A 22,121-nucleotide genomic window follows, 5' to 3' on the forward strand; every position below is an offset into this window, starting at 1 on the left:
AGTAATGAATGCTATTTCTTGCTCTGTTTTTGTCATTCTCAGCTTGACAAAGATATAATAGAAAACTAAAAATGATTTAATGAGTGTGTATAGAGATTACTATCTTATGATGGTCACAGGAACTGTATCATAAACAATCATATAGATTGCCACTACTATAAGCAATGTCAGGTTGGGTAGAAAGATCACATTATTGTTAAATCTAGACGAGATGATTCGATCAGTGGAGATCCTGTATCCATGTATGTAGTATGTACATACATACATACATAAATACCCTCTTCTACTAGTATGTATCGTAACCGTACGCCGTACGCTGACGGAGTTTTAGTTCAGCTTTGCTAGCGCGCTAAGCTACGGGCTGCCGGGGAAACCAGATGATCAACACAGGTGAGAGAGATCCAGCAACAAGGCAGGAAATGGCACATGATTGGATCTAACCACTTCTGGTTATATTATCTTTGCTGCGTCAGCTCCCCGTCTCTTTTACTATTGGACGCCTACGGTCTGGACCGTTTTAAATCCAGTCATCCATGGATGAGTATCCATCCCTGGTCTTTGTCCCTTGTCCTTGTACAGAGAGTGAAATGCCTCAACCTTATATTTAATTAGAGATGACACCAGGGACATTTATTTCTTACACCACACAGACATGGCCAAGTAAAACAAGTAATACGTATCACTGCAGCCTTCTTGGCCCACAGTGTCCTAGCGCACCATACAGCAGTAGCTCAATTCATTGTTACGTCAGGTCCATTTCATCCGGATAGGTTAGTTGAACCAGATCAGTTCATGGTCAGTGCAGTGGTACCCTAACACTCGAGTCTGGACACGTCGGGATGCGGGGATGGATCGTTAGTGGTAGATTACACAGCCCAGCAATCCTCTCAAGGCACTGGCCGTTTATCACTGATCGAACAGCATTTCCCTTAGCGATCCACACGTTACGCGTTCAATATACTACCTATTTTGCAGCCATTTTACGCCCAGTACTAGGCAAGGTTGTATTTTGTTAAAATCCTGCAAAGCATGTTCAACAATTGTTCGCTTATGGAGTTGTGCAATCTACCTAAGCTGTATAATTATATCTCCGGCATATTTGAAAACCCACTTCGCTTTGTACCTCTTTGGAAATTGTGATACCATATGACCCCCCTCATCGAACTTCACTGTGTCTTACGGCCAGTAGATGTCGCCGCCAAACGGTCAAATGCATTTTGGATGGCCTTTACGCTCTGCACAAAATAATCTAAAATTCGAAGTAAGCCATTGTTCAGGGTATACAGCGGGTTAAGCATACAGAGTGGGACTACGATCCAGATAAAGTTCATAAAGAAATAGTACACCCAGAAGTAGAAAGGCTCCGGTCGGCAGTACGGGCGCTCATGAACGTAGTGATCGTACAAGCTGGTCGCATAGTACAACGAATCGCCGTAGAGGTGGCTTAGGCAGACGGTCAGTTGCAGCGGATGGCGGAGGGAACTCCGAGTGAAAATTGAATATGCGACCAAAAGACATAAAGGTCCCCAAGCGAGCTGTTGAATACCTCAAGTCAACCACCTTACAGATATAGGTACTAGTACAGTGTATGAATTTTGATGGAGACGTACCACGGTGATAGTCTCCATGCACAGGACCATCGTGTCCGCTGTCATGTATCTCGAATCGGATAAGGCGTACTCTTTCCACAATTGCCCAAAGAAGTCTTGAGCAGAAGCCATGCGATTGTGATTTAACATAAAATACCCTTCAAACATGCAATGCATGGTCCCCGCTGTATGTTCACAGTATATTAGCGTGACTCGCATTCGAGAATCTGGACATGATGAGAATAATCCTACATAAAAAAAACCACAAGATCGCAACTCGATCCGCTTTGCTCAGCTTTGGCCGAAGCGTGCTTATAAGGACGAAGACCGCGCCCAGTAAAGTTGTGGTGCCAATGCTGGCAGTAGAGAGGAGCTTGAGGAGTGAGGATTCATTGGGAGCGTACCCATTGATTGAGGCATCAGTGGGATAATAAGGATGCAATGGATTTTCTGAAATCATTGTGAGCTAGAGACTAAATTTCAGTCAGCCTCTTTCAGTGATATAGCTGTACTTAAGAGTGTTGTGTATTTTGCGACTATGCAGGCACAGATAATTGAGGGATACGGGGCGGCTCAAAACAATATTGATGTGCCAAGACAACGGATTCAAATCTAACCAGCAATAAACAACCATTAGGACTTTGGGGGGAAAGTCTCTTGAGTATAGCCACCCACCTTTCCCTTCTATTGTATTTCACAGAGTAATAACTTATGATATATGTAGCAACTCAGTAAATTGACCTTGTTGTAATATCGACTATAGAGGACTCGAGATCTCCCATTGGGCTCGTATGCCATGCCACTAACCATGTCTGGCTAGATATCTGCCTAAGGCTGCGACAGCTCCATTCGATCTCCGCAACTCCCTCCGTATGTTATCGTCAACGTCTGATGGTCGGGTCCAAGGTCTCCAGCCTCTTCAATGCAACCACACCCGTGATTACAACCATTCGGGCCATCTGATGGAGTCTGAAAGCCTTTTCTTTTCCGCCCGTTTTTACAATGGCACCCGGTCCTTTTAGAAGAAAACCCCTAGGGGTCGATGTACCCCGCACGCCTGTCGCAGAGTCGCCGCCTCCCATTGCCGCCTTATTCGTGATCCGCTTCGATATCAAGGCTGGGTAAGTTGTTTATGATTATTCCAACAACATCGCACTGACCGCAGATAACTATATAGTTATGTAGTATCCTGGAAGCGTACGGTCCCTGGAGGTGAGTGGTACATATAGTTCGCGATCACGCTGTTCTCTCCGCTTGAACCTGGCTAACTCACTCGAATGACTAGCTGAGGTTGAAGGAATCATCGAATACAAATCACTACCCTCTGGTCTACACAATGTTTCAGAAGACCTAGTGTACGTTTGAGCACGCCGCTCGCAATTATTATCAAGTTAATAGTCGTTCTAGATATTTCGTGCATGAGCAATATGCTGGCATTAGCGCTTTCATCAACCAGCCCGCAGAAGAGTCTGAGCGAAATGCGAAGATGTTTTCGGTCGGTGTCCTGGTACCCTTGAGCTCTGGAAGGCTAGGAAAAAGTTGGCGGCATGCCCCGAAACTCAGGGAATTGGCGCAGTAAGTAACCCCCCTCTATATCGCCTGCGGCGTTTTACGTCTGTTCTGACCCTGCCTGATTTGCAGAATCTACGCCCTAGACATGTCTCATACAGAACCGCTATTGAAGTACTGGGAAACTTATGAGATCCGCGACAGCGACTTGACCGGCCATCCTCCGGATTCTCCTCTGGAATCCCCGCTCAGCCTTCGCTTGAGGGCGCATGGAGAGCGACCGAACCACTCACTTAGAAGCCGCACATTCAGCGACGCTATTGTGCTGGAAACGCCCAGGCCGGCCCTGACGCCTTTCCATCCAGCTTCATCCCTTCCCGAATTCCTTGATTGTTTTGGGCCCCTCATATACCCATTGTATAGAGCAACATTACTCCGCAAGAAAATACTTTTCATGGCCGAAGCACCTGTTCATATGCCTTGTAACTATGGTGAGCCCTCTATCACTGTCTTTTCACATCCCTGCTGATATATGATAGTATACGATTTGTCTCTGTTAGCTTCCTTACCTAATTCGCTTGTTCCTTTGCTCCCGCCGACCGGTATACCTAGCCTGCGTCCCCGGCCACTATTCAATGTTGGCATTCATGATATCCCGTATCTTTCTTCTTTTGCAGGTGTCCCAGCCAACGCTCAGCCAGATGCTTCTTGGATTGCCTGTAGCACAGATAGTGTGCTAACCATGAAGTCCGAGCTCTTCGATGTCCTTGTCACGTTACCTCCCCCTTATTCTAAGGATGCGGCCGAGAAAGTGTTCCCAAAGATATCTATATTGCCGACACCAACCGCGAAACACAATACACCTCAAGCGGTCCAGTTAAAGGCAACCCAGCGGGATGCGCGCCGTTATGCTACGCTTCGCAAGGGCTTGCGTCAAGTTGCCTCGAGCGATGATGGCCAATCTGGCGAGGAGGATGATTCTGATGCTGCATCGACATATTCCTCCAGCCCCATTGTTGAGCCCATCTCTTGGACCCGGCTAGCATACACCTCGTTTATCTGGTGGGCATCGGCTGGTGAGAAGCGTGATGGTTTATCAGAAGAGGAGGAGGAAGAGCATCAGATCCAACAAGATACCCAGCTTTTAGCGAGTGTGGAACATCCCACTAGCCCGCCTTCTGGATCTGTCGGCCGTAGGAGCTTGCAACCAGCAGATACCTCTCACGAGCCTCCTGAAATTGCCATTGTGGCATACTTCCGTCGCATGACTACACAGATCTTCATCACCTTATCCGATGCCATCGCTCGACACGACAGTCAGAATGCGCCCAACGAAGAAGTGGAGCCTAACGATGATGATCATATCCCTTACGAAGACGATCCGGGCGATGACCTTGAACCCCCTGTCACCATAGGCCGCCAATCTACTCAAGAAAATGATAGGTCTCCATTACTTCAAGAGGAGGTGTGCAGCTCACCACGTAGCGATGACGAGCCAATCAAGATAACCACAGAAGACATGACCGAAATGGGCCTTGACGTCTGGAGTGCAGCAGATCGTATCTTTGTCGAGGAGCTGGTCCGCTGCTGGTGGAATCGCAAGGCATACGTGGACAGTGCTCGTATACGATGCTGTGGGATTTCCATTCTTTAGATCAACATATAGGTAGTTCATTTATCTACGGTTCTTTCATATTACTTCAGGGTATATAGTCATATGCACATACGGGATAGAAGCAGTTGCCCTATTATCCCCAAAGATTAGCATTGTAAACAACTCCTCTGGATAATTTTCCTATCTGCCTCGACGTATCCCGGATGCTGTTCCTGACCAGAGCGGTTGGCTAGCATGTCACACAGTCCAATCTGTAGCTCACGTTCCACATTCCACCTTGGACCTCTGCGTTTTGTCTCACCTCATCCTCTAGGTGATACAGCCTCGCTGTGTGACGTTAAGATTCATCTTGCATGAAGGCAGTCATCGAATTGGCAAATTCACTAAAGCAGCCAGCGGCATAGAGTGATAGATGAAACTAGGCTTTAACCCTCGAGTACTAAAGGAAGTGTTCATCTCCAATCGAAAGCATCACGTGATTTCAATAGCCCTGAATCAAATAATATACAAACGAAGCAGTATGAGACCATAGCGAGCCAGAGATGCTCAGTTCACTCTCAGTATTCTACTAGTGATTATCACATCCAGAAAGGCAATCTCTGTTAATTCCATTTAGGGTTCCTCGACAGGGGGTTACACTGCAGCTTGTCTGTTGTCCAATTCTGCTGGTATTATATCATGGACAATGATTGTATGGGCTCACCATCCTATCTTACTTTTACTTGGCGAGTGCAATTGCATAGAGGCAGTGAGGGCCCTGAGTAGAGCCCTTTTCTGGATCATGGCTAAAATTATGAGATTTCTACTAGGGACTTCAAAACTCGATGTTTTCATGAAAACATCAGCCTTAGAGTACCTGCAATTGCACGGATTGATGGTAAGATCAATTTAGCGTAATGATATATACTTGTATTCCTACAAACCAAGCCAAGTATATTCGCTGTCTCTCTCCGGATACATCAAACGACCGTAACATGCTATCCAGCTCCTCCTCCTCCGCCGATGAACCTACTACCCTACAATTCTCCTCAACACGCTGAGCAGCCATTACACCAGGTATAGAAACAATTGTACCCCAACCGCCAGTATTGGATGTGCTCGAATCTATGCTAGACACCTAACTGCGCGAGGGGTGACAACTCGACGCTTAGCGAACACTTCGAGCTTATCAACCAGCTCAAGGTCATTGGGGAAAAACCTACCCCCGTCATCATCAGCAAAACTTAACATTCACCAGTGTATTGTTTTCCATGTCAGAAAATCGAGACTTACCGCTGGCTCAAACTGACCGAACATATGACGAATATCACTCTTCGCGATATCCTCCCGCTTGGTAACCTGACCAGTCAAGAAACCACACCTCAACGGAATATATTCGAGAATCGGAATACCCAACTCTTTCGAAGCCTCCACCGCCCCATTAGTAAGAATAACGGTGTTCCACAGGGAGTACTCGTCCGCAACAACACTAGAAGGGCATACGGCGTGCGCACGACGCATAGTAGAAGCGCCTACCTCGGACAAACCTTCTGGCCTTCCTCAACGAGTTCCTTGGATGGCCCCAGCTTCTCCTCAGAGGGAATATTGCGGTCCGGATGAAGAGCGTCACCTTGGGTGCGTCCTCGGGGTCTTTCTCGAAATAGTGACGGGGAGCCAGAGTCCCGCCATTGGTGACTCTAGGACCATGCCGTAGACCGAGGTGGAGGACCAGATGGCAGCGGGTTTGGTAATTGCGGCCTTCATGGCGGTAAAAGCCTGGTCGTCTGGGGTGACTTCGGGCCGCCATGCCATACCGAGCAGCTTGAAGCCAGTGGCGGGGAGTGGATCCGATATTGTCATGGGAATATTAGTCTAAGGCAAACTCTTCAATATTAGGAGTATCTTAAGAAAGAAAGAAAGAAAGAAAGAAAGAAAGGAAGGAAGGAGATAAGGGTAGAGCGATCTAGAGATTATAACTTTACCCACTACCAAAACGTCTGTATTAACAGAGTAACCCAGAGTTAAGTACCGGGCTTAGTGACGGACATACTGCAGGCCATGAAGCAGGGCTTAGGAATTACTGGGGATGCAGTAACACTACTATTTTTAATATTACTCCCGTATTAAACATCTCGTGATAGGCGAGGCCGAGTAGGTTGAGCAGTCCGACAACTGAGAGTCACAATGGATAGGTAGGAGCGCTATAAAAAGTGGAATGACAAACACATTTGCCACGGCCACAATTAGCTGAGTTGTTTATTGTTGGGCTTGGGAAATGTTTTCGACATATATCGGTGTGCATATCCCTATCGCTTACGAGGTTTCATCCGGTGGAGGGCTTAAACTGTATATATCCCGATCAAAACGGCTAGCCTTATAGGAATTCATTGCGTTGGGAGTTATCACAGCCTGTGTGTGAGAGCAAGCCCATCTTGTATACTTTCCAATGGTTGAGAAGGGTTATTCAAGAAACCACAATTTACCCTTAGATGTTCATGGTGTCAAGCTTTTTCATTAACCCTATCATGCAAAATCACTTATCTACATTATAAACGACATATATACAAGTGGACAAAGGAAAAGTAATTCAATGAACATAATACTGAAACGAGTGGAATGGTTGTGCATGGTGAAAACTAGAAAGTATAAGAGCAAAGACAAGATTCCTTGTTCTAAACTTCCCGCCATCATTGCATGGTAGAAGGGATATGCCGAAAACCATCCGGCAGAAGAGTTGTAGACGAAATTTCGTGAAGGTAACCCTGAAAACCCAAAAGACACTGAGCGGTGATTAAGAGCTCTGTTATATTGTTATCGAAAAAAAAAATTCCCAAAACGCCGGTCCCCTCGGAGCACCAGGGTATCATAAGTTATCCAGAGTTAATAAATGCTTCTGTCCAAATACTCGTAAACATCTAGGAGGCCATGTAGTGTGAGATAAGTGTTACCGGTGGAACATCCTGACTGGCGCACTCATGTCCCTTCGACTTCGTATCTCACTGTACCTTCCATCTGGATTCTGAACGGCAGGAATTCGACGCGCTGCTCTAACAGGAGTCTCCCCCATGCCATCAGCGCGCAACGTACTTTCATTGGCACTGACAGACCTCTTCATATTGTTGGTTCGACCCCTCCTTGCCCGGATTTGCGCTAGGGCTTCCTCTCGGTCGATAGGCGTTCCCGGGATGCCACGCAAGTGGTCTGGTTCCACGCTTTCATTCCGCAATGGTATTCTTCTGATGCTATCATGCTCATCAACATTTCCTTCGAAACGATGCTGCTTAGGGGCTTCAGAGTCCCATGGCACGTCGCTAGTGGCGGGTGAAGGACGAACCCTAGAGGGGCAGAGCGGACCATGGGCTTGACTTTCATGAATTGTTTCAAAAGGTGTCTCATCCCATGGTACGTCATACTTCGCAAGTGGGCTAGTGGCCTGTGGCTGAGGGGTTGACTGGCTCTCAGAGACAAGCTGAGGGAGTTCTACAATTTCATGCTCCAGCTTCTTAATTGGTGACCTTCTAACAGGAGATGGGATTGTATGGAAAGTTCCAGTAGCAGGCGAGAATGTTATAGTAGTCTCCTCTGGCTGCTGCTGATCTTCTGTTTCTGGTTCTTCAGCGGACTCGATAGGTTTGCCAGAGCTTTTATGGGGAGAGGATGGGGAGTTTTCGGTATGCGGTTTGGCGCCTGCAGGCTCATCTTTGTCGATGTGTTCGCCGGGACCATCGAGTTTCTTGGTTGCGTGTTCTGTCGTATTTTGAAAATGACCCTTTTCTCGCTCTTCTTCGATACGACAAGTGCATCGTTTGAACATGCACTCCACTTTCAGGAACTCTATCATATCTTCCGCGTTGACCCTCAGTTGTCGTTCAGATTCTAATTGTATTTGTAATTCGTGAATACTGTCACCTTTCGCTTCTGGTGAACCTAATCTTTGGATTTCGTTCCTAGGCGTAACATCGGAGACTCTCGGCCTCTTGGGAGGAGTATCTTGGGCAAGAGAATGGTTGAAACGACTTTCCAATGACGTGTCATCAGATTCTTCTGCGGATCGTTTCGGTCTTCGGGGCGTAGGCGTTTGGAGAAATGCAAGGTCGCCTTCTGCTAGTGATAGTCTTCCAACATCTCCTTTGTGCATCTCCTGGGCACGTGCTTCCAGAGTATGCGCATGACTTTTCGCTTCTGCCGTTCGCAAGCGTCCTTTCATTACTTCTATTTCCTCCACCAGACCTGCAAGTGTGTACGCGCGCTCGAACGCCTCCTGCTTCGCCTTTTCCTTGGCTTCTCGCTCTGACTGGACCTCATCCTTTAACACTTTGGTCTCAGATCTCGCCTGTTTTAATTCTTCCTGAGCTTTCACTAAAACAGACCCAGCGCGAAACGCCTCTTTTCTCGCTTTCCGTATTTCTTTCTCAAATACTGCTCTTTCGTGGGCTTGTCGTGCCTTTGCAGTTTGCAGTTCTTCCAGCAACGATTCGAGCCTCTCACTGATGCGACGCTCACGAGACTGGGCTTCCGAGAGTTGTACAGAAACATTGGCCAGTGCGGATTCCGCCTCCTCACGGCCTAGAATAGCACGTTGAAGAGCCGCTGAGCTTCCGGCAGATGGCTGTGTCGAAGACGCTGCTGGACTGTTCCCTCGCGACAGATTGTTCAAATACGCAACCTTGGCTTGGACATCTGATAAACCTCTAGGCTTCCGTTGCATATTGCGTACGTCATTGGGTAATGTTGGTGAGTTGGGAAATGTTTGCTGATTGAGGCGCTCTGGTGAAAGAGGGTTCAGCGCTTTCGTTGGGCTTGACAGAGGATTATTGAGGACCTTTGAAGGACTAGACATGACGCTTGATGGGGAATCCATGGTCCAGTACAATATATTATCTGATTAGTAGGGTGAAAGAGGTCCCCCAGTTGGGCATGACAGTCTGCCGTGGGAGAAGAAGGATTACTGGAAAAACAAGTCCCGTCGTTAATCGATCGTTGTGGAGTGTGTTCGGTTGATCCCTATCGGTGACGCACCCACAACAACGCCTCTTGGCTTGTTTATTGCACACTCACATCACGTCATGTGACCGTTGCCCTTGACTACCAGTCTTGCCAAATATGATCTAGTCATATCACGTGGAATGTGGTGGAACTTTATACCATAATTGGAAGCGAGACTCCCATCTGGTCCGTGCGTTTGGCTTGTGATGCCATACACAGTATCATTTGCAATACTAGTATTAATTCCATTTAAAGCTGTATAGGGTTTCTTTCTGAGAGGAGATACATTGAAGTAGCTCTCACGCTCGTTGATGCAATATCAGCTTCTACCGGACCTCTACCTCGTATGTACTTTATGGTCATCAAGTTATCCGCTAAAGGTGTGGGCTAATAATCTCACTGTGCGCACTAGAGTTCTAGTTAAGCATGCATGAGATCGTAACCCTTCAACTAGGGCAGCGGGCCAATTATCTGGCTACTCATTTCTGGAATATCCAGGTACATATCATCTAAGCTTAATTTGCCTATTTACATTTCATCGGGCACTGCTCAAATAACTCGAAAATGACAGGAGTCTTATTTTACCTACAATGGAGAAGAAGAATCTCCGGTGGACCATGACGTCCATTTTCGTCCTGGTGTGGGCGCAGATGGGACAGAAACCTTCACTCCTAGGACAGTAATATATGACTTAAAAGGTGCTTTTGGTACTCTTCGAAAGTATAACGCACTGTATGAATTGACCGAGGAGGCAAATTTTGGCCAAGGCTTATGGGACGGGAAAGAAGTCATACAACAACAGACGCCAATATCTCAAAGCGAGTACCAGAAGAACTTAGATGCAGGGCTCCCTGCTCCCAAACTCACAACTGAAACAGTTCGGTACTGGTCTGATTATAATCGCCTCTTTTATCATCCCCGCTCGATTGTTCAATTGAATGATTACGAGCTGAACAGCATGATCATGCCTTTCGAAGATTGGACTGTCGGAGAAGACCTGTTCAGTGACCTTGACAAAGAGCATGATCTTCTTGATAGAGATGTGAGACCTTTCGCGGAGGAATGTGATCAATTACAGGCAATCCAGTTGTTCACAAGTTCTGATGATGCTTGGGGCGGTTTCTCTGCTAGATATATCGACAGACTGCGAGATGAGTTTGGTAAAAAGTCTATCTGGGTATGGGCAATTGAAGGTGGATTAAAGGTGTCTCGTGTGAGTTATCCTTCTCTTATCTCTGCAATGGGTCTAATGTTGCTCCTGATCACAGCAAACTCAACTTAAACGGGATATGAACAAAGCGCGGACGATATACAGTATCGCTCCTCAGTCATCACTGTATACTCCAATTATTGATCCGCCTAGTCACACTCTGAGCAAAGTGTACGTCGACCCGCACTCTGAATGGCATACTACTGCACTTATCAGCTCTGCTATGGAAAGCGTTACGCTCCCAACCCGTCTTCGGCAATTCCATGACTTCGAGTCCTCCTTAGCCGGTGATGATGGCACCCACAAAATATTTGAGTTGCAATCCTCTGTCACCGCGGACGATGGAACCAACGAACAGCACCTACCTGTTAAAGGACCACTGGCTGAAACAAACGTCTCGGAACAGGGTGCAGTTAAATCTCAAGCAGAATTTGAATTAGATTTTACCTACGATGGGCATGGAAGCAATAACTCTCATATATTCAACCAGCTTCAAGTTTGGCGTGGAGCCAAACCTGACCAGGACAATGAGTCCGTTCCTCAAGAGGATATTAGCCTCTCTCGGAAGCAGCGCTACTACAATTCAGCACCAATGTTCCAAAGGTGAGAGCCGGCGTAGTAGTTTATACGTGATGGGTGTTCTCGGTCTAACATAAGACAGTTTCCACGCGCCCCTGGCATTCCCCATTCTGGACAGCTACCCTGGTCGTATCTTCTCAGGTACAAAACAAAACAAAGTAAATGTTCTCGCAGCGCTTACTGCATCCTCTCGGACAGCGGAAAGGATCAAAGTGTTGGAGACAGTTGCTGGGCGAATTATTGGCGTTGATGAACGTGAAACACTTGTCAATGGATTGGGGGAGATTCGAGAATCTTACGAGACCGGATGGATGAGTGATTCGGATTTCGATGACGAATAGTGGCATTAACATATAGCTTATGGTACATTTTATTCGTGCTTAAACAACCCTTGATAATATGTAAAGGTAGTTCTACTGATACTAGTAGTAAAGTCATCCTGATGGGCCCGTGATCTGCAGGGACCACTGATGCAAACATGACCCAGTTTGGGGATGTTTGCATCCCTTGATCCCAAACGTGTCCTCTCCAAAAGTTTCCCTTTGATAATTCGGAATCACAAATTATTACTCATGCTTACTGCCAGGTGGCCAGTAATTCAGTGTGTGACCGTGTTCTGGATGGCTTGACTTATCCAACTTGACGTATGCCGCATTCCCTACTTCCCATTCAGCCGACTCTCTTCCCTTGCTAACTCGTTCTTATAGTTTACCACAAGTTCGCCTCTACTGGCACTTTAAGTGCATTTTGGCATTTGGTCCAAACTCCCATCTGTACACATTCTAGAAGATTACTAGACCGGTCGGACAGTGTTTTTCTTTATTAGAGAAGAACGCGCATATTTCCAAAGTAAAGAGTCCCCTATGTCAGCAATTGAGAGGTGGGGTGATTGACCATTTAATTACAACAGATATATAGACAATGGCTGTCAAACTACGACATAGTTCACCCCGATTATTTACCTCTTCTCCGGTTCTTTCCGTCTTAATAGTACCCTTCTTGCTGTTCTTCCTTGCATTTCCAGCGCCCGCCGCTGCTGCTGGATCCGCAGTGATCGGTATCGATGTGGGCACAGAATACCTCAAAGCGGTGCTTGTGAAACCGGGAATTCCACTGGAGATCGTACTCACAAAGGACTCGAAACGTAAGGAGTCTGCTGCTGTTGCATTCAAACCCACCAGAGATAATGCGCCATTCCCCGAGAGATTCTACGGCGGCGACGCGCTAGCACTCGCTGCACGTTATCCGGACGATGTCTACGCGAATTTGAAAACACTATTGGGGGTTCCCTTCAATGGTGATGGGAACGAAGCAGTTCAGACACACCTTGGCAGGTATCCCGCCTTGAAACTAGAAAAAGCTGCTGAGCGGGGAACTGTCGGATTTCGAAGCAATAGACTTGGCGAGGAAGAAAGGAAGGACATCTTCCTTGTTGAAGAGCTTTTGGCCATGCAATTGAAGCAGGTCAAAGTCAACGCCGATAACCTTGCCGGGAAAGGCTCAGATATCAGAGATGTGGTGATCACCTATCCCTCCTTCTACACGGCTGGGGAGAAGAGAAGTCTAGAGTTGGCGGCAGAATTAGCGGGTCTGAATGTCGACGCTTTTGTTAGTGAAGGCCTCGCTGTTGGATTGAATTATGCAACCAGTCGTCAGTTCCCCAGTGTTTCAAATGGGCAGAAGCCCGAGTATCATGTTGTCTACGATATGGGTGCGGGTTCCACAACCGCCACTGTCCTTCGTTTCCAAAGTCGCTCGGTGAAGGATGTTGGAAAGTTCAATAAGACAGTCCAGGAAGTCCATGTTCTAGGAACAGGCTGGGATAAGACTCTTGGTGGAGATTCCCTGAATGATCTCGTGGTCGGGGACATGATTGCAAACTTGGTCCAAGACAAGAAATTGAAAGATCGTGTCGTACCAGCCGATATCGCTTCTCACGGCAAAACCATGGCGCGGCTTTGGAAGGACGCTGAGAAAGCTCGCCAGGTTCTGAGCGCCAACACTGAAACTGGAGCCTCTTTCGAAAACCTGTATGAGGAAGACTTCAATTTCAAATACCGCATCACTCGCTCTAAGTTCGAGCAGCTTGCAGAACAGCATATTGCCCGGGTTGGACAGCCTCTGGAGCAAGCTCTGGCGGCTGCTGGATTACAGTTGAACGACATTGATTCTGTCATCTTGCACGGTGGAGCTATCCGTACCCCATTTGTCCAGAAGGAGCTGGAGCGGGTCTGCGGAGCATCCAACAAACTCAGAACTAGCGTTAACGCAGATGAGGCTGCTGTTTTTGGCGCTGCTTTCAAGGGAGCTGCCCTCAGCCCTAGCTTCCGCGTCAAGGATATCCGGGCCCACGACGTCTCTGGTTATCCCGTCTTGCTGAAGTGGCCTTCTGAATCCCGGGATAGACAGCAGAAGCTGTTCACTCCTACTTCCCAAGTTGGCCCTGAGAAGCAAGTCACTGTGAAAAACCTTGAGGACTTTGAGTTCAGTTTCTACCAGCAGATTCCGCTGGAGCACAATGTGGTTGAGTCTCCAGTTTTGCGTGTACAGACGCAAAATCTCACGGCATCTGTTGCCAAACTGAAGGAGAGCTTTGGCTGCTCTCCTGCAAACATCACTACCAAGTTCTCTATTCGTCTGAGCCCCGTTGATGGTCTTCCCGAGGTTGTCAATGGCGCTGTGAGTTGCGAAGTTGAGAACTCTAAGACGGGAAGTGTTGTTGAAGACGTCAAAGGCTTCTTCGGTTTGGGTTCTAAGAAGGAGCAGGCAGCTCTTAACGAAGATGGAGAGCCTAGCGAGTCGATCACTCTGGAGCCTGAGGAGTCCCAAGCCTCCACAACTTCAGCTAGCGACGCTACTTCTACCGCTTCCGCTAAAGAAAACAAGAAGACCACGCCCCAGACCAATATGGAGACTATTCCCATTCGTTTCACGTCGTCCCCTCTAGGAATTCCTGCCCTATCCAAGACTGAGCTTGGCCGTGTTAAAGCACGTTTGGCCGCATTTGACGCCTCGGACCGTGATCGTGCCCTACGTGAAGAGGCTTTGAATGAGCTGGAGTCGTTCATCTACCGAAGCCGTGATCTTGTAGATGACGAGGAGTTCGCCAAGGTAATCAAGCCAGATCAGTTGGCAGCCCTACAGGAGAAGTCCGCTGCCGCTAGTGATTGGCTTTATGGCGACGGCGAAAATGCAAAGACATCAGAGTTCCAAGAAAGGCTCAAGGCCCTGAAGGACATTGTTAATCCTGCGCTTAAGAGAAAACAAGAAAACGCCGCTCGTCCAGCTCGTATTGAGCTTTTACAAGATGTGCTGAAGAATGCTAAGACTGTCCTGGACCTCATGGAGAAGCAAGTCAAGCAGGATGAAGACCTGTACTCATCGTCCTTATCTGCATCCTCTACTAGTGAAGAAACTTCATCGGCTACCTCATCTAGTGAACCGTCTTCAACCGCCGACCCTCTTGAAGACCTGGATGAAGATCCATACTCGTCCACAGCATCTCAAACCCCCTCAACCACCTCAACGGCGAAACCCACCGGCCCAAAGTACTCGATTTTTCAGCCATCTGACCTTGCCAGTTTGGCTCAAGTTTTTGAATCCACCAACACTTGGTTCGAAACCCAGCTTGCTCTTCAAGAGAAACTAGCCGAATCCGATGACGCAGTTCTGACTGTGGCTGAGCTTGATACCCGTCTCAAGGAGCTCGAACGCACCATGAACCGTATTTATGAGAAGATGGGTGCAGCGGCAGCCAAGTCCGGAAAGGACCAGTCAAAAAAGAATGGCAAGAAGGCCAAGTCTGAGAAGGCCCAGAAGGAGAAGTCACAGCAGGAGGACGAACAGAAACAGAAAGCCAATGTCAAGGACGAACTGTAATATTATTTGCAGAATAAATGATGGAGTTCGGCTTGAGCGTTATTTCCTGTGTTCTCATTTCCTCTCTTTTCTTTTTTAGGTCTACTTCTTTCGGAACTGCATATTTCTTTGGTACATGAACGGCCAGCGCTCTTGATTATTTTGGACTTTTTTTCAAGACCGTGATCATAGTCTTGTTGCGCCCTATTGTTCCATCTGCCCTACTGAAGACAGGGGCTGTAAACTAGATAGAATATATTGTCAATGCCAAACAGACAAGTAAAAAGACAGACATTCTGTCATTACTTGTTTGTTATAAATACAAGTGGTAATATTCTGATATAAATCTTATAATCACAAGGTACAGTTGGCATAACCATGTCCAACCAATGCGGGTATCTGTACATACAATCGCTTGACGATAATCAGAAGTAACAAATGATATCTCAACATATGCAAGGAGATAATAGAAGGAAACACCCGAACGCCGACCTCAACTTAATTAGAAGTTCAGGAACTCGTGGCGAATGACCGGAACCCATCCAATAAGCATACCGTGCTCATAGTAGCAATTAGATGGCGCGGTGAGCAATCACGTCCACACAAGGGTGGTCCAGTGAGAGACAACATGGCGAACAGTATAGACCAGCCTCCCATTTGGACCATAGCCACATTCGCTCCATTCATGATAGATCCATGTCAACCTCTTCGCGCCTACGAAGGAAGGTGGGCTCTTCAAAATCATCAACATCGATAGTCGCTTGTGTCTTCATGGCAACAAAATGACGTCGCTGCTGTCCTAGACTTGGTGTGAGGATAGAACGGCCAGGCACGGACTTCACCCCTGTACTCGGATCCAAGACGTTCTGCCAGTTGTGGCCCGGATGAGTCGGCATTTCATCGAATGCCTCTTCGAGATCATCTTCGTCACAGTCGTATGATCGCTTCTGTGCGGTTGTCTGGACCGACTCAATTGATCCTTGGCTGCTTGGTGGGAGAGAGAAAGCATCTCCGTCGTCCGTTGTGAGTTGATCCATTTGAGTGTAGGACAGCGAGGAAGGATGAGTCATAGGTTGGGTTGCAGATTCGCCTGATTTCGTCATGCCGCAGAAGGGCGCCAGTTCGGTATAGGCAGTTGGACCTCCGACGATCGGGGTCTTGTTTGTATAGGGAGTTGGCTTGTCTTCCAAATCAGGGATTCGAGTTTTGTATCCTTCTGCGACTGATTTGCGGATGCGCATGCCGACTGAAAGTAGCGATGCTTGGATTTTTGTATCAACGGCAGGTGTGGGGGATGATGTGGTGGTGGAGTAGTGGGTATAAGATAAGTGAGGGGCACATGAGCTATCGGGGTGATCTGTTCCTGTTGTTGCGGGGAAGAAGGAGGTTATCGGTGGTTGGAATCGCCTGCGCTTGGACGACATCGTATTTTGAAGTGATGGAGACATCTTTGATGTAGTTTGGAATTGTTGACGATGAAGTGTTGAGAGATTTTTCCTTTTTTCTCCTTTTAGACCTCTTTCTCTCTTTAAAGTACACTGTGGGGGGAGGATGATCCACTTAGAACCTGGTGTGGGAGAGTTTCCGTACGAAGTTTCAAGGAGAATGCAGGCTATGACAGTTGACAACTGGAAGGAAGAAGAGAAGAGAAAGGTGATGACGGAAATGAGAGGCTGGGCGGCGGGAAACGCGACGCGGGGTGACGCGCATAGGCACGTGTCGCTCTCATATCCAATATATCTCCTTTGGGACGTGACTAGGGCTTCCATACGTGAATGAGGTCGACTCTCTGCGTCCTTCACTATGCGATCAGGCTAGTTTGGATCGGTATTGGTTATTTGTAAACCGGTCAAGAAAGTCTTGGTGGGACACTCGTCCCAATCAAGAATCAAAAGGCATTAGACAGGCGGTGGGATCGATCCATTACAAAGAATACAAAGGACATAGCTATATCTTAACGTAGATTTTAACAATGTAAATTCAAAAACCAAAATACCGCTCTATTACAGCGACCAAAACTATCGACCGTGGGCTGTCTCCACCTATATACATCGACCTTTAACCATTGTTTCCTCTCCTGCCGCCACGCTTCTGGCGGTCTTGATGGGCCTTCAATACGTTGCGAGTTTCCACAAGACTCCTCTTACCCTTGTTTCTTGCTTTCCCGAGGGTCATGAAGATGTTCTTTCTGCGAGCCTTCTCCTTATTCGTAGTACTCTTACCCTGTTCCACCTTACGCTCCTTTCTCTTCGCGGTGATACTCTTATGCTCTCCACGATCAGTCTTCCCTTCCTTAGCATGGGCAATTCGTTCTTCACGAGTTGCTTTTCCGGCGGACAGAGCAGCCAAACCCTCAATCTCTTCAGCCGTCAGAGGATCATCCTTATGCCGAGAAGCGTTTGTCTGACCACGGCGACCTTTGGCGCCTGGAACAAGTGCGTCAACAGCTGCTTGAGTGCGTAATTCTTGAAGCTTCGCCAGGTCTGCCGGTGTAAGAATACGTGTGGTTGCGATGTTTGCAATATCTGGCTTTTGAGCCTCTGTCTTATCCTGCGCTGTCTCGGAATTGGCATTTTCTTCATTATTGGCATCCTGCTTGGCCTTCTTTGACGGGCGTGCGTCCTTCTCATCGTCGGAGTCGCTAAGATCGATTTCTGCATCGCTCTGGACATCGATCCAGCCGCCGGAGTCATCACTGTCCTCATCGTCTTCTACATTCCAAGCGTCCCAGTCGGCTTCTTCATCCTCCTCATCCTCGTCGTCTTCTGCATCAGAAGGAAGCCCCTTTTCGGCCCTCCTCTTCTTGCGCTCCTCTTCCTTCCACTGCTCGAGTAGCTCCAAGCCCTCGATACCACCGGCCGCTTCTTCTCCAAAACGCTTCTCTTTCTTTTCTCCTGAGCGAAGACCGATAGATGCCTCTTTGCCGCGGTCACGTCTTTTCAGCATCTCCGGATTAAGGTCTCTGTAGAGACCAAGTAGACCTCTGGCTGCCATCACAACACCTTTATCTTTACTCTTTCTATACATAACGAGATCTTGTAGTAATGTCTCATTCATTGCAAGTGGCTGTCGTGCACAGATCTCTCTGATGGCATTGAGACCAGCGGTAGCAACCAACGATGCCGATGCTTCAGATACGAACTCATTCGCGATCTTCTGAATGAGCGGTTCAAGCACATCCGGAGGAACCAAATCATGCGACGCTTGCGCTAGCGATGCCAAGAACGAAGTGACCGAAGGTTGTCGTGGAGTGAGATATTTCTGGAAATAAGAGTAGAGTTGCATTATATGCAGCTTATGCAATCCGACAAGGCGAGTTACAAGTTGCAAAACCTGAAGCTTTTGCTCTAGATTGAGCTTGGACTTGGAATTTTGCAGATGTTTCGAAAACAAAGCTTCTGCAAAGCCTTGAGGATCGTGTAGAAGATGTAGCGCAGAGAAATTCAGTGGGTGTGGTTGGTTCTTTTTGCGCTCCTTTCTCTTGACAGTTGCTTTCGCCTTCTCCACAGCGCGAGACTTCTTCCTGGTCTTCTTGTTGATACCAACCTGGTGCTTGACCTTACCAAGGTCTATGGCCTCTTCGTCACTGCTTTCATCCTCCATTTCCTCGCGCTCTTGATCTCCGCCTAGGAAAAAGCGAACACCACCGATAATAACTTTCTCATTTTCCGACAAACTAGCTTCCTTCATGACCTCAACAGTTTTCGCATCGGACCAGATCTGCCGCTTCCATAATTCACGAATGAGTTTAATGGCCCATAGACCCTTGGACGAGACACGGTCTGATGTCACCAAGTTATAAAGGACAGTCTGCATGGTGCGGTTGAGCTTGTGGTTTGTTGTCTTAGCGTTCGAAGCACGAAGATCCATTAAAATCTTTTGGAAGATCAATGCTCGTAATGTCTTGCTGGGCGTCGAAATGAGAATAGGAAATAAGGTCTGGAGTAATCTGTAGCCTCAATATTCAGTAACGAAATAAACCCATTCTGTGAATGACATTAACATACGTTGCAGAGTCAAGAAGTTCCTTCTTTCTCAGCAGAACTAGACTCCCCACGATCTTCTCTCGAAGTTCCGGCTCCAATACTAAGTGATGCTGCGTCAAGATGTCCATGAGCTGCTGAGGGAAGTCCTTGGTAATGTCTGGGTAACAGTCGGCAACGTGAGCAACAAAGTCGATCAGTTCGCGCAATGAGATAATGCCCGTATCGGTGGCCGACGTCGGTGCTGCCATGAAAATTTCTCGGTGACTCTCATATTGATAATGTTGAGCGCGAAAATCTTCGATGTAAGATCTGTAACACGATGCATATTAACAAACAATCGACAGGTATACCCATTTTTGAGTGCCGTGATTAACTTACTTTGGGTCTCTTCGAATTTTATGCTGTAAATTGGGTCTGAAGATTACGTTAGTGGAAAGATAAATCTTCAACTTTCGGATGGAGGTGACAATTAAGTACTCACAGGTCGGCCTCGACCTTTTCCAAGGCTCCCAGCTTCCGTTTTACCATTTTTATAGAAATATTTCACCAGTCACTCGAAAGTATGTGGTGAAAGAATCAAGGAAAGAGAAATCGGGGTGTGGGAGGTGGTAGTGCTCACGTTTGATAACGGATCCGAACTTTTTTTTCGCTCCACGGGATCGGGCAAGCCTATCGATAAGCGACAAAACGTCCAGAGCAAAGTCGCTCTGCGGAAGACGTCTATGATCCGCCTATCCCTTGTAGAGCGACTTAAATCAAAAGTCAAGAGCCTCAGATTAGCCTCCGTTCCTTAGATCTACGCGCTATGGTGAAGCTGAGCCACTACCTATGGCTTGCAGCCAAGACGAACTACGTTGGTCGTCGTAAAGACGAAGCAACCTATGGAAATTTGAAAGATCTTTTTTTTCGTTGAACAAAAATAAAAGGTACCGACTTAAAAGCCCAAGGTCTTCATGATCGCATCTCAGCTACTATAGAAGAAAGCCGTCCCATTCTCGTTTTGGATTTTGCTCCCTCCAGTGACTGTTTTGAGGTATGTACAGTCGCGCAGATGCATGCCAATCGACTGAATCCTATAGAACCCCCCGTCCACTCCAGTACAAATAGAAACAGGACCAAACGGAGAATACGCCCAACATTATCCCTTTACCGGTTGCTCTTGGCAACACGCTCAAGCTCGTCCTTCTTCTTGATGGCATAGGAGTTCGAGCTTCCCTTGGCAGCGTTGATAAGCTCTTCAGCGAGGCACTCAGCAATGCTCTTGATGTTACGGAAAGAGGCCTCACGGGCACCGATGGTCAAGAGGGCAATGGACTGGTTGACACGGCGGAGGGGAGAAACATCAACGGCCTGACGACGGACGGTACCGGCGGAACCGATACGGGTGCTGTCTTCACGGGGACCGCAGTTGACAATGGCATCAACGGCAACCTGGAGGGGGTTCTGGTCGGTCATGATGTGGATCTGCGGAAGTTGTTAGTTTCTGGTGTCTGAGGTATCGGCTGGTCCACCACAAAAGATGCACGTACGATCTCGAAAGCGTGAGCAACGATGCGCACAGCCATGAGCTTCTTGCCGTTGTTGCGGCCGTTCATCATGAGCGAGTTGGTCAGGCGCTCAATGATGGGGCACTGAGCCTTGCGGAAACGCTTGGCGGCATAGCGACCGGCGGAGTGAGGAAGGTAGACGGGGTTACGAATCTGGATGTAGTCGCTATGTGCGTAGATTCGAGTCAGCAAATTCCATTTCGATATGCATCCTTTTCCGCATCCCTCTTGCACAGTTCATTCCTCTCCCTCGTTGTCGCATCATTTCCCATTCCAAATTCAACCAGGCGACGCTTGGACGGACGCGGTTTTATCGTAGCACAGAAAATCGCAAAGAATTGGAAAGCACCTACGTCAAGGAAATATCCCTGATCTCAACATCCTCGTAGCTCCACTTGTTGAAGAGCTTCACGGTTCCCATCTCCGCGAGAGCCTCCTTGGGGAGGACCTGGAAGGCCGCAGTGTTTTCGACCTCGACTTCCCCGTGGTCAGACATTATGGACGCCGAATGCACCTGTTGTCGAGGGAGGGATTCGTAAAAGGTGACGGGCGGTGTCGTTGGGTGAGCGTTCAACGTCGACGATAGCAGTCGGTCGGCTGAAATGTTTCCTTTGGCTGCCAGGAAAATCGAGGTGCGCTCGCTTAGCTCTGTGGACACGTTAGGGCACTGGCCCAACACCAATCATATTCTGTAGGTCATGTGATAGTAGCGCTTGTGGTGCCCAAATCACTAAGCCAGATTTGGATTACATAGGTGTTGCTAATTCCCAAATGAGAAAGTAGTCCTATAAAACGCAGAAGTATCTATTCTCGTACTACTACTTGACCCGCCATATGTACAGTACAGTCAAAATGTGTTAGTCTCCTTTCCAATGTATACTAAACAATTTTAGGTGTATCCTCGCTCGGCAAAAAAGTTGTACAAACTGTAAAGTTTTCGAATTACATTTTTATCTGCGTAACGTACCTAGTCTTTGTACCAATCGTGCATTATCCAGTTAGTTGTAAGGAAATATAAATGCAGAAAAAGAGAGCAAAACGATGTGTTTGGACAATGATAGTGGGCTTGGTGGCCCATCCACAAATAATACACCCAGCTATACTGGAAGTAAGCGAATATAACCATTGTTATGAATACTCTTTTAAGGATCATCCTCGTGCCCTTATGCTTATTTTCTGCTCTGTGTCGTGGCTGTGCAAGGAACTAAGTTCTGTTATTGGCCCCCCTGTGCTTGTGGAGACCGGCTTTGAGGGGCTTTAAGC

General features: G+C 47.5%; 10 protein-coding genes across 10 annotated transcripts; 3 read left to right on the forward strand and 7 right to left on the reverse strand.

Moving 5' to 3' along the window:
- Positions 1-1,166: 1,166 nt before the first annotated feature.
- BDV38DRAFT_294432 (EXPERA domain-containing protein) lies at positions 1,167-2,068 on the reverse strand (the record flags this gene model as incomplete). Its single annotated transcript, XM_032062499.1, has 4 exons — positions 1,842-2,068; positions 1,611-1,774; positions 1,301-1,535; positions 1,167-1,249 (listed from the first exon to the last, which is right to left on the reverse strand). Exons 1-4 carry the CDS (start codon positions 2,047-2,049, stop codon positions 1,167-1,169), a joined length of 690 nt encoding a protein of 229 aa, XP_031918751.1. The 5' UTR covers positions 2,050-2,068.
- Positions 2,069-2,485: 417 nt separating this feature from the next.
- BDV38DRAFT_235505 (uncharacterized protein) lies at positions 2,486-4,843 on the forward strand. The gene is made up of 6 exons (XM_032053353.1): positions 2,486-2,710; positions 2,767-2,801; positions 2,875-2,944; positions 2,997-3,164; positions 3,231-3,589; positions 3,638-4,843. Exons 1-6 carry the CDS (start codon positions 2,592-2,594, stop codon positions 4,750-4,752), a joined length of 1,866 nt encoding a protein of 621 aa, XP_031918752.1. The 5' UTR covers positions 2,486-2,591; the 3' UTR covers positions 4,753-4,843.
- A 1,053-nt stretch (positions 4,844-5,896) lies between these two features.
- Positions 5,897-6,552, reverse strand: BDV38DRAFT_278207 (uncharacterized protein; the record flags this gene model as incomplete). The annotated part of the gene is made up of 3 exons (XM_032058666.1): positions 5,897-5,911; positions 5,986-6,247; positions 6,323-6,552. 3 exons carry the CDS (start codon positions 6,550-6,552, stop codon positions 5,897-5,899), a joined length of 507 nt encoding a protein of 168 aa, XP_031918753.1.
- Positions 6,553-7,194: 642 nt separating this feature from the next.
- Positions 7,195-9,331, reverse strand: BDV38DRAFT_235509 (uncharacterized protein). Its single transcript, XM_032053354.1, has one exon. It carries the CDS (start codon positions 8,897-8,899, stop codon positions 7,637-7,639), a length of 1,263 nt encoding a protein of 420 aa, XP_031918754.1. The 5' UTR covers positions 8,900-9,331; the 3' UTR covers positions 7,195-7,636.
- A 603-nt stretch (positions 9,332-9,934) lies between these two features.
- On the forward strand, positions 9,935-11,811 carry BDV38DRAFT_235512 (misato family protein; the record flags this gene model as incomplete). The annotated part of the gene is made up of 5 exons (XM_032053355.1): positions 9,935-10,022; positions 10,091-10,176; positions 10,250-10,891; positions 10,947-11,491; positions 11,550-11,811. Exons 2-5 carry the CDS (start codon positions 10,105-10,107, stop codon positions 11,806-11,808), a joined length of 1,518 nt encoding a protein of 505 aa, XP_031918755.1. The 5' UTR covers positions 9,935-10,022; positions 10,091-10,104.
- Positions 11,812-12,032: 221 nt separating this feature from the next.
- Positions 12,033-15,585, forward strand: BDV38DRAFT_128931 (Hsp70 family protein). The gene is made up of 3 exons (XM_032051265.1): positions 12,033-12,111; positions 12,175-12,316; positions 12,378-15,585. Exon 3 carries the CDS (start codon positions 12,389-12,391, stop codon positions 15,344-15,346), a length of 2,958 nt encoding a protein of 985 aa, XP_031918756.1. The 5' UTR covers positions 12,033-12,111; positions 12,175-12,316; positions 12,378-12,388; the 3' UTR covers positions 15,347-15,585.
- A 55-nt stretch (positions 15,586-15,640) lies between these two features.
- BDV38DRAFT_235516 (uncharacterized protein) lies at positions 15,641-17,007 on the reverse strand. Its single transcript, XM_032053356.1, has one exon. It carries the CDS (start codon positions 16,771-16,773, stop codon positions 16,009-16,011), a length of 765 nt encoding a protein of 254 aa, XP_031918757.1. The 5' UTR covers positions 16,774-17,007; the 3' UTR covers positions 15,641-16,008.
- Positions 17,008-17,313: 306 nt separating this feature from the next.
- BDV38DRAFT_235519 (SDA1 family protein) lies at positions 17,314-20,027 on the reverse strand. Its single transcript, XM_032053357.1, has 4 exons — positions 19,793-20,027; positions 19,690-19,725; positions 19,333-19,620; positions 17,314-19,274 (listed from the first exon to the last, which is right to left on the reverse strand). The coding sequence occupies exons 1-4, from the start codon at positions 19,837-19,839 to the stop codon at positions 17,384-17,386; spliced, it is 2,262 nt and encodes a 753-aa protein (XP_031918758.1). The 5' UTR covers positions 19,840-20,027; the 3' UTR covers positions 17,314-17,383.
- Positions 20,028-20,060: 33 nt separating this feature from the next.
- On the reverse strand, positions 20,061-21,495 carry BDV38DRAFT_235520 (40S ribosomal protein uS7). The gene is made up of 3 exons (XM_032053358.1): positions 21,212-21,495; positions 20,841-21,024; positions 20,061-20,775 (listed from the first exon to the last, which is right to left on the reverse strand). The coding sequence occupies exons 1-3, from the start codon at positions 21,352-21,354 to the stop codon at positions 20,458-20,460; spliced, it is 645 nt and encodes a 214-aa protein (XP_031918759.1). The 5' UTR covers positions 21,355-21,495; the 3' UTR covers positions 20,061-20,457.
- A 236-nt stretch (positions 21,496-21,731) lies between these two features.
- On the reverse strand, positions 21,732-22,035 carry BDV38DRAFT_235523 (uncharacterized protein). The gene has a single exon (XM_032053359.1). It carries the CDS (start codon positions 22,009-22,011, stop codon positions 21,826-21,828), a length of 186 nt encoding a protein of 61 aa, XP_031918760.1. The 5' UTR covers positions 22,012-22,035; the 3' UTR covers positions 21,732-21,825.
- Positions 22,036-22,121: the final 86 nt, after the last annotated feature.

The sequence above is a fragment of the Aspergillus pseudotamarii genome (assembly GCF_009193445.1).
Source record: "Aspergillus pseudotamarii strain CBS 117625 unplaced genomic scaffold BDV38scaffold_4, whole genome shotgun sequence".
NCBI lineage: Eukaryota > Fungi > Ascomycota > Eurotiomycetes > Eurotiales > Aspergillaceae > Aspergillus > Aspergillus pseudotamarii.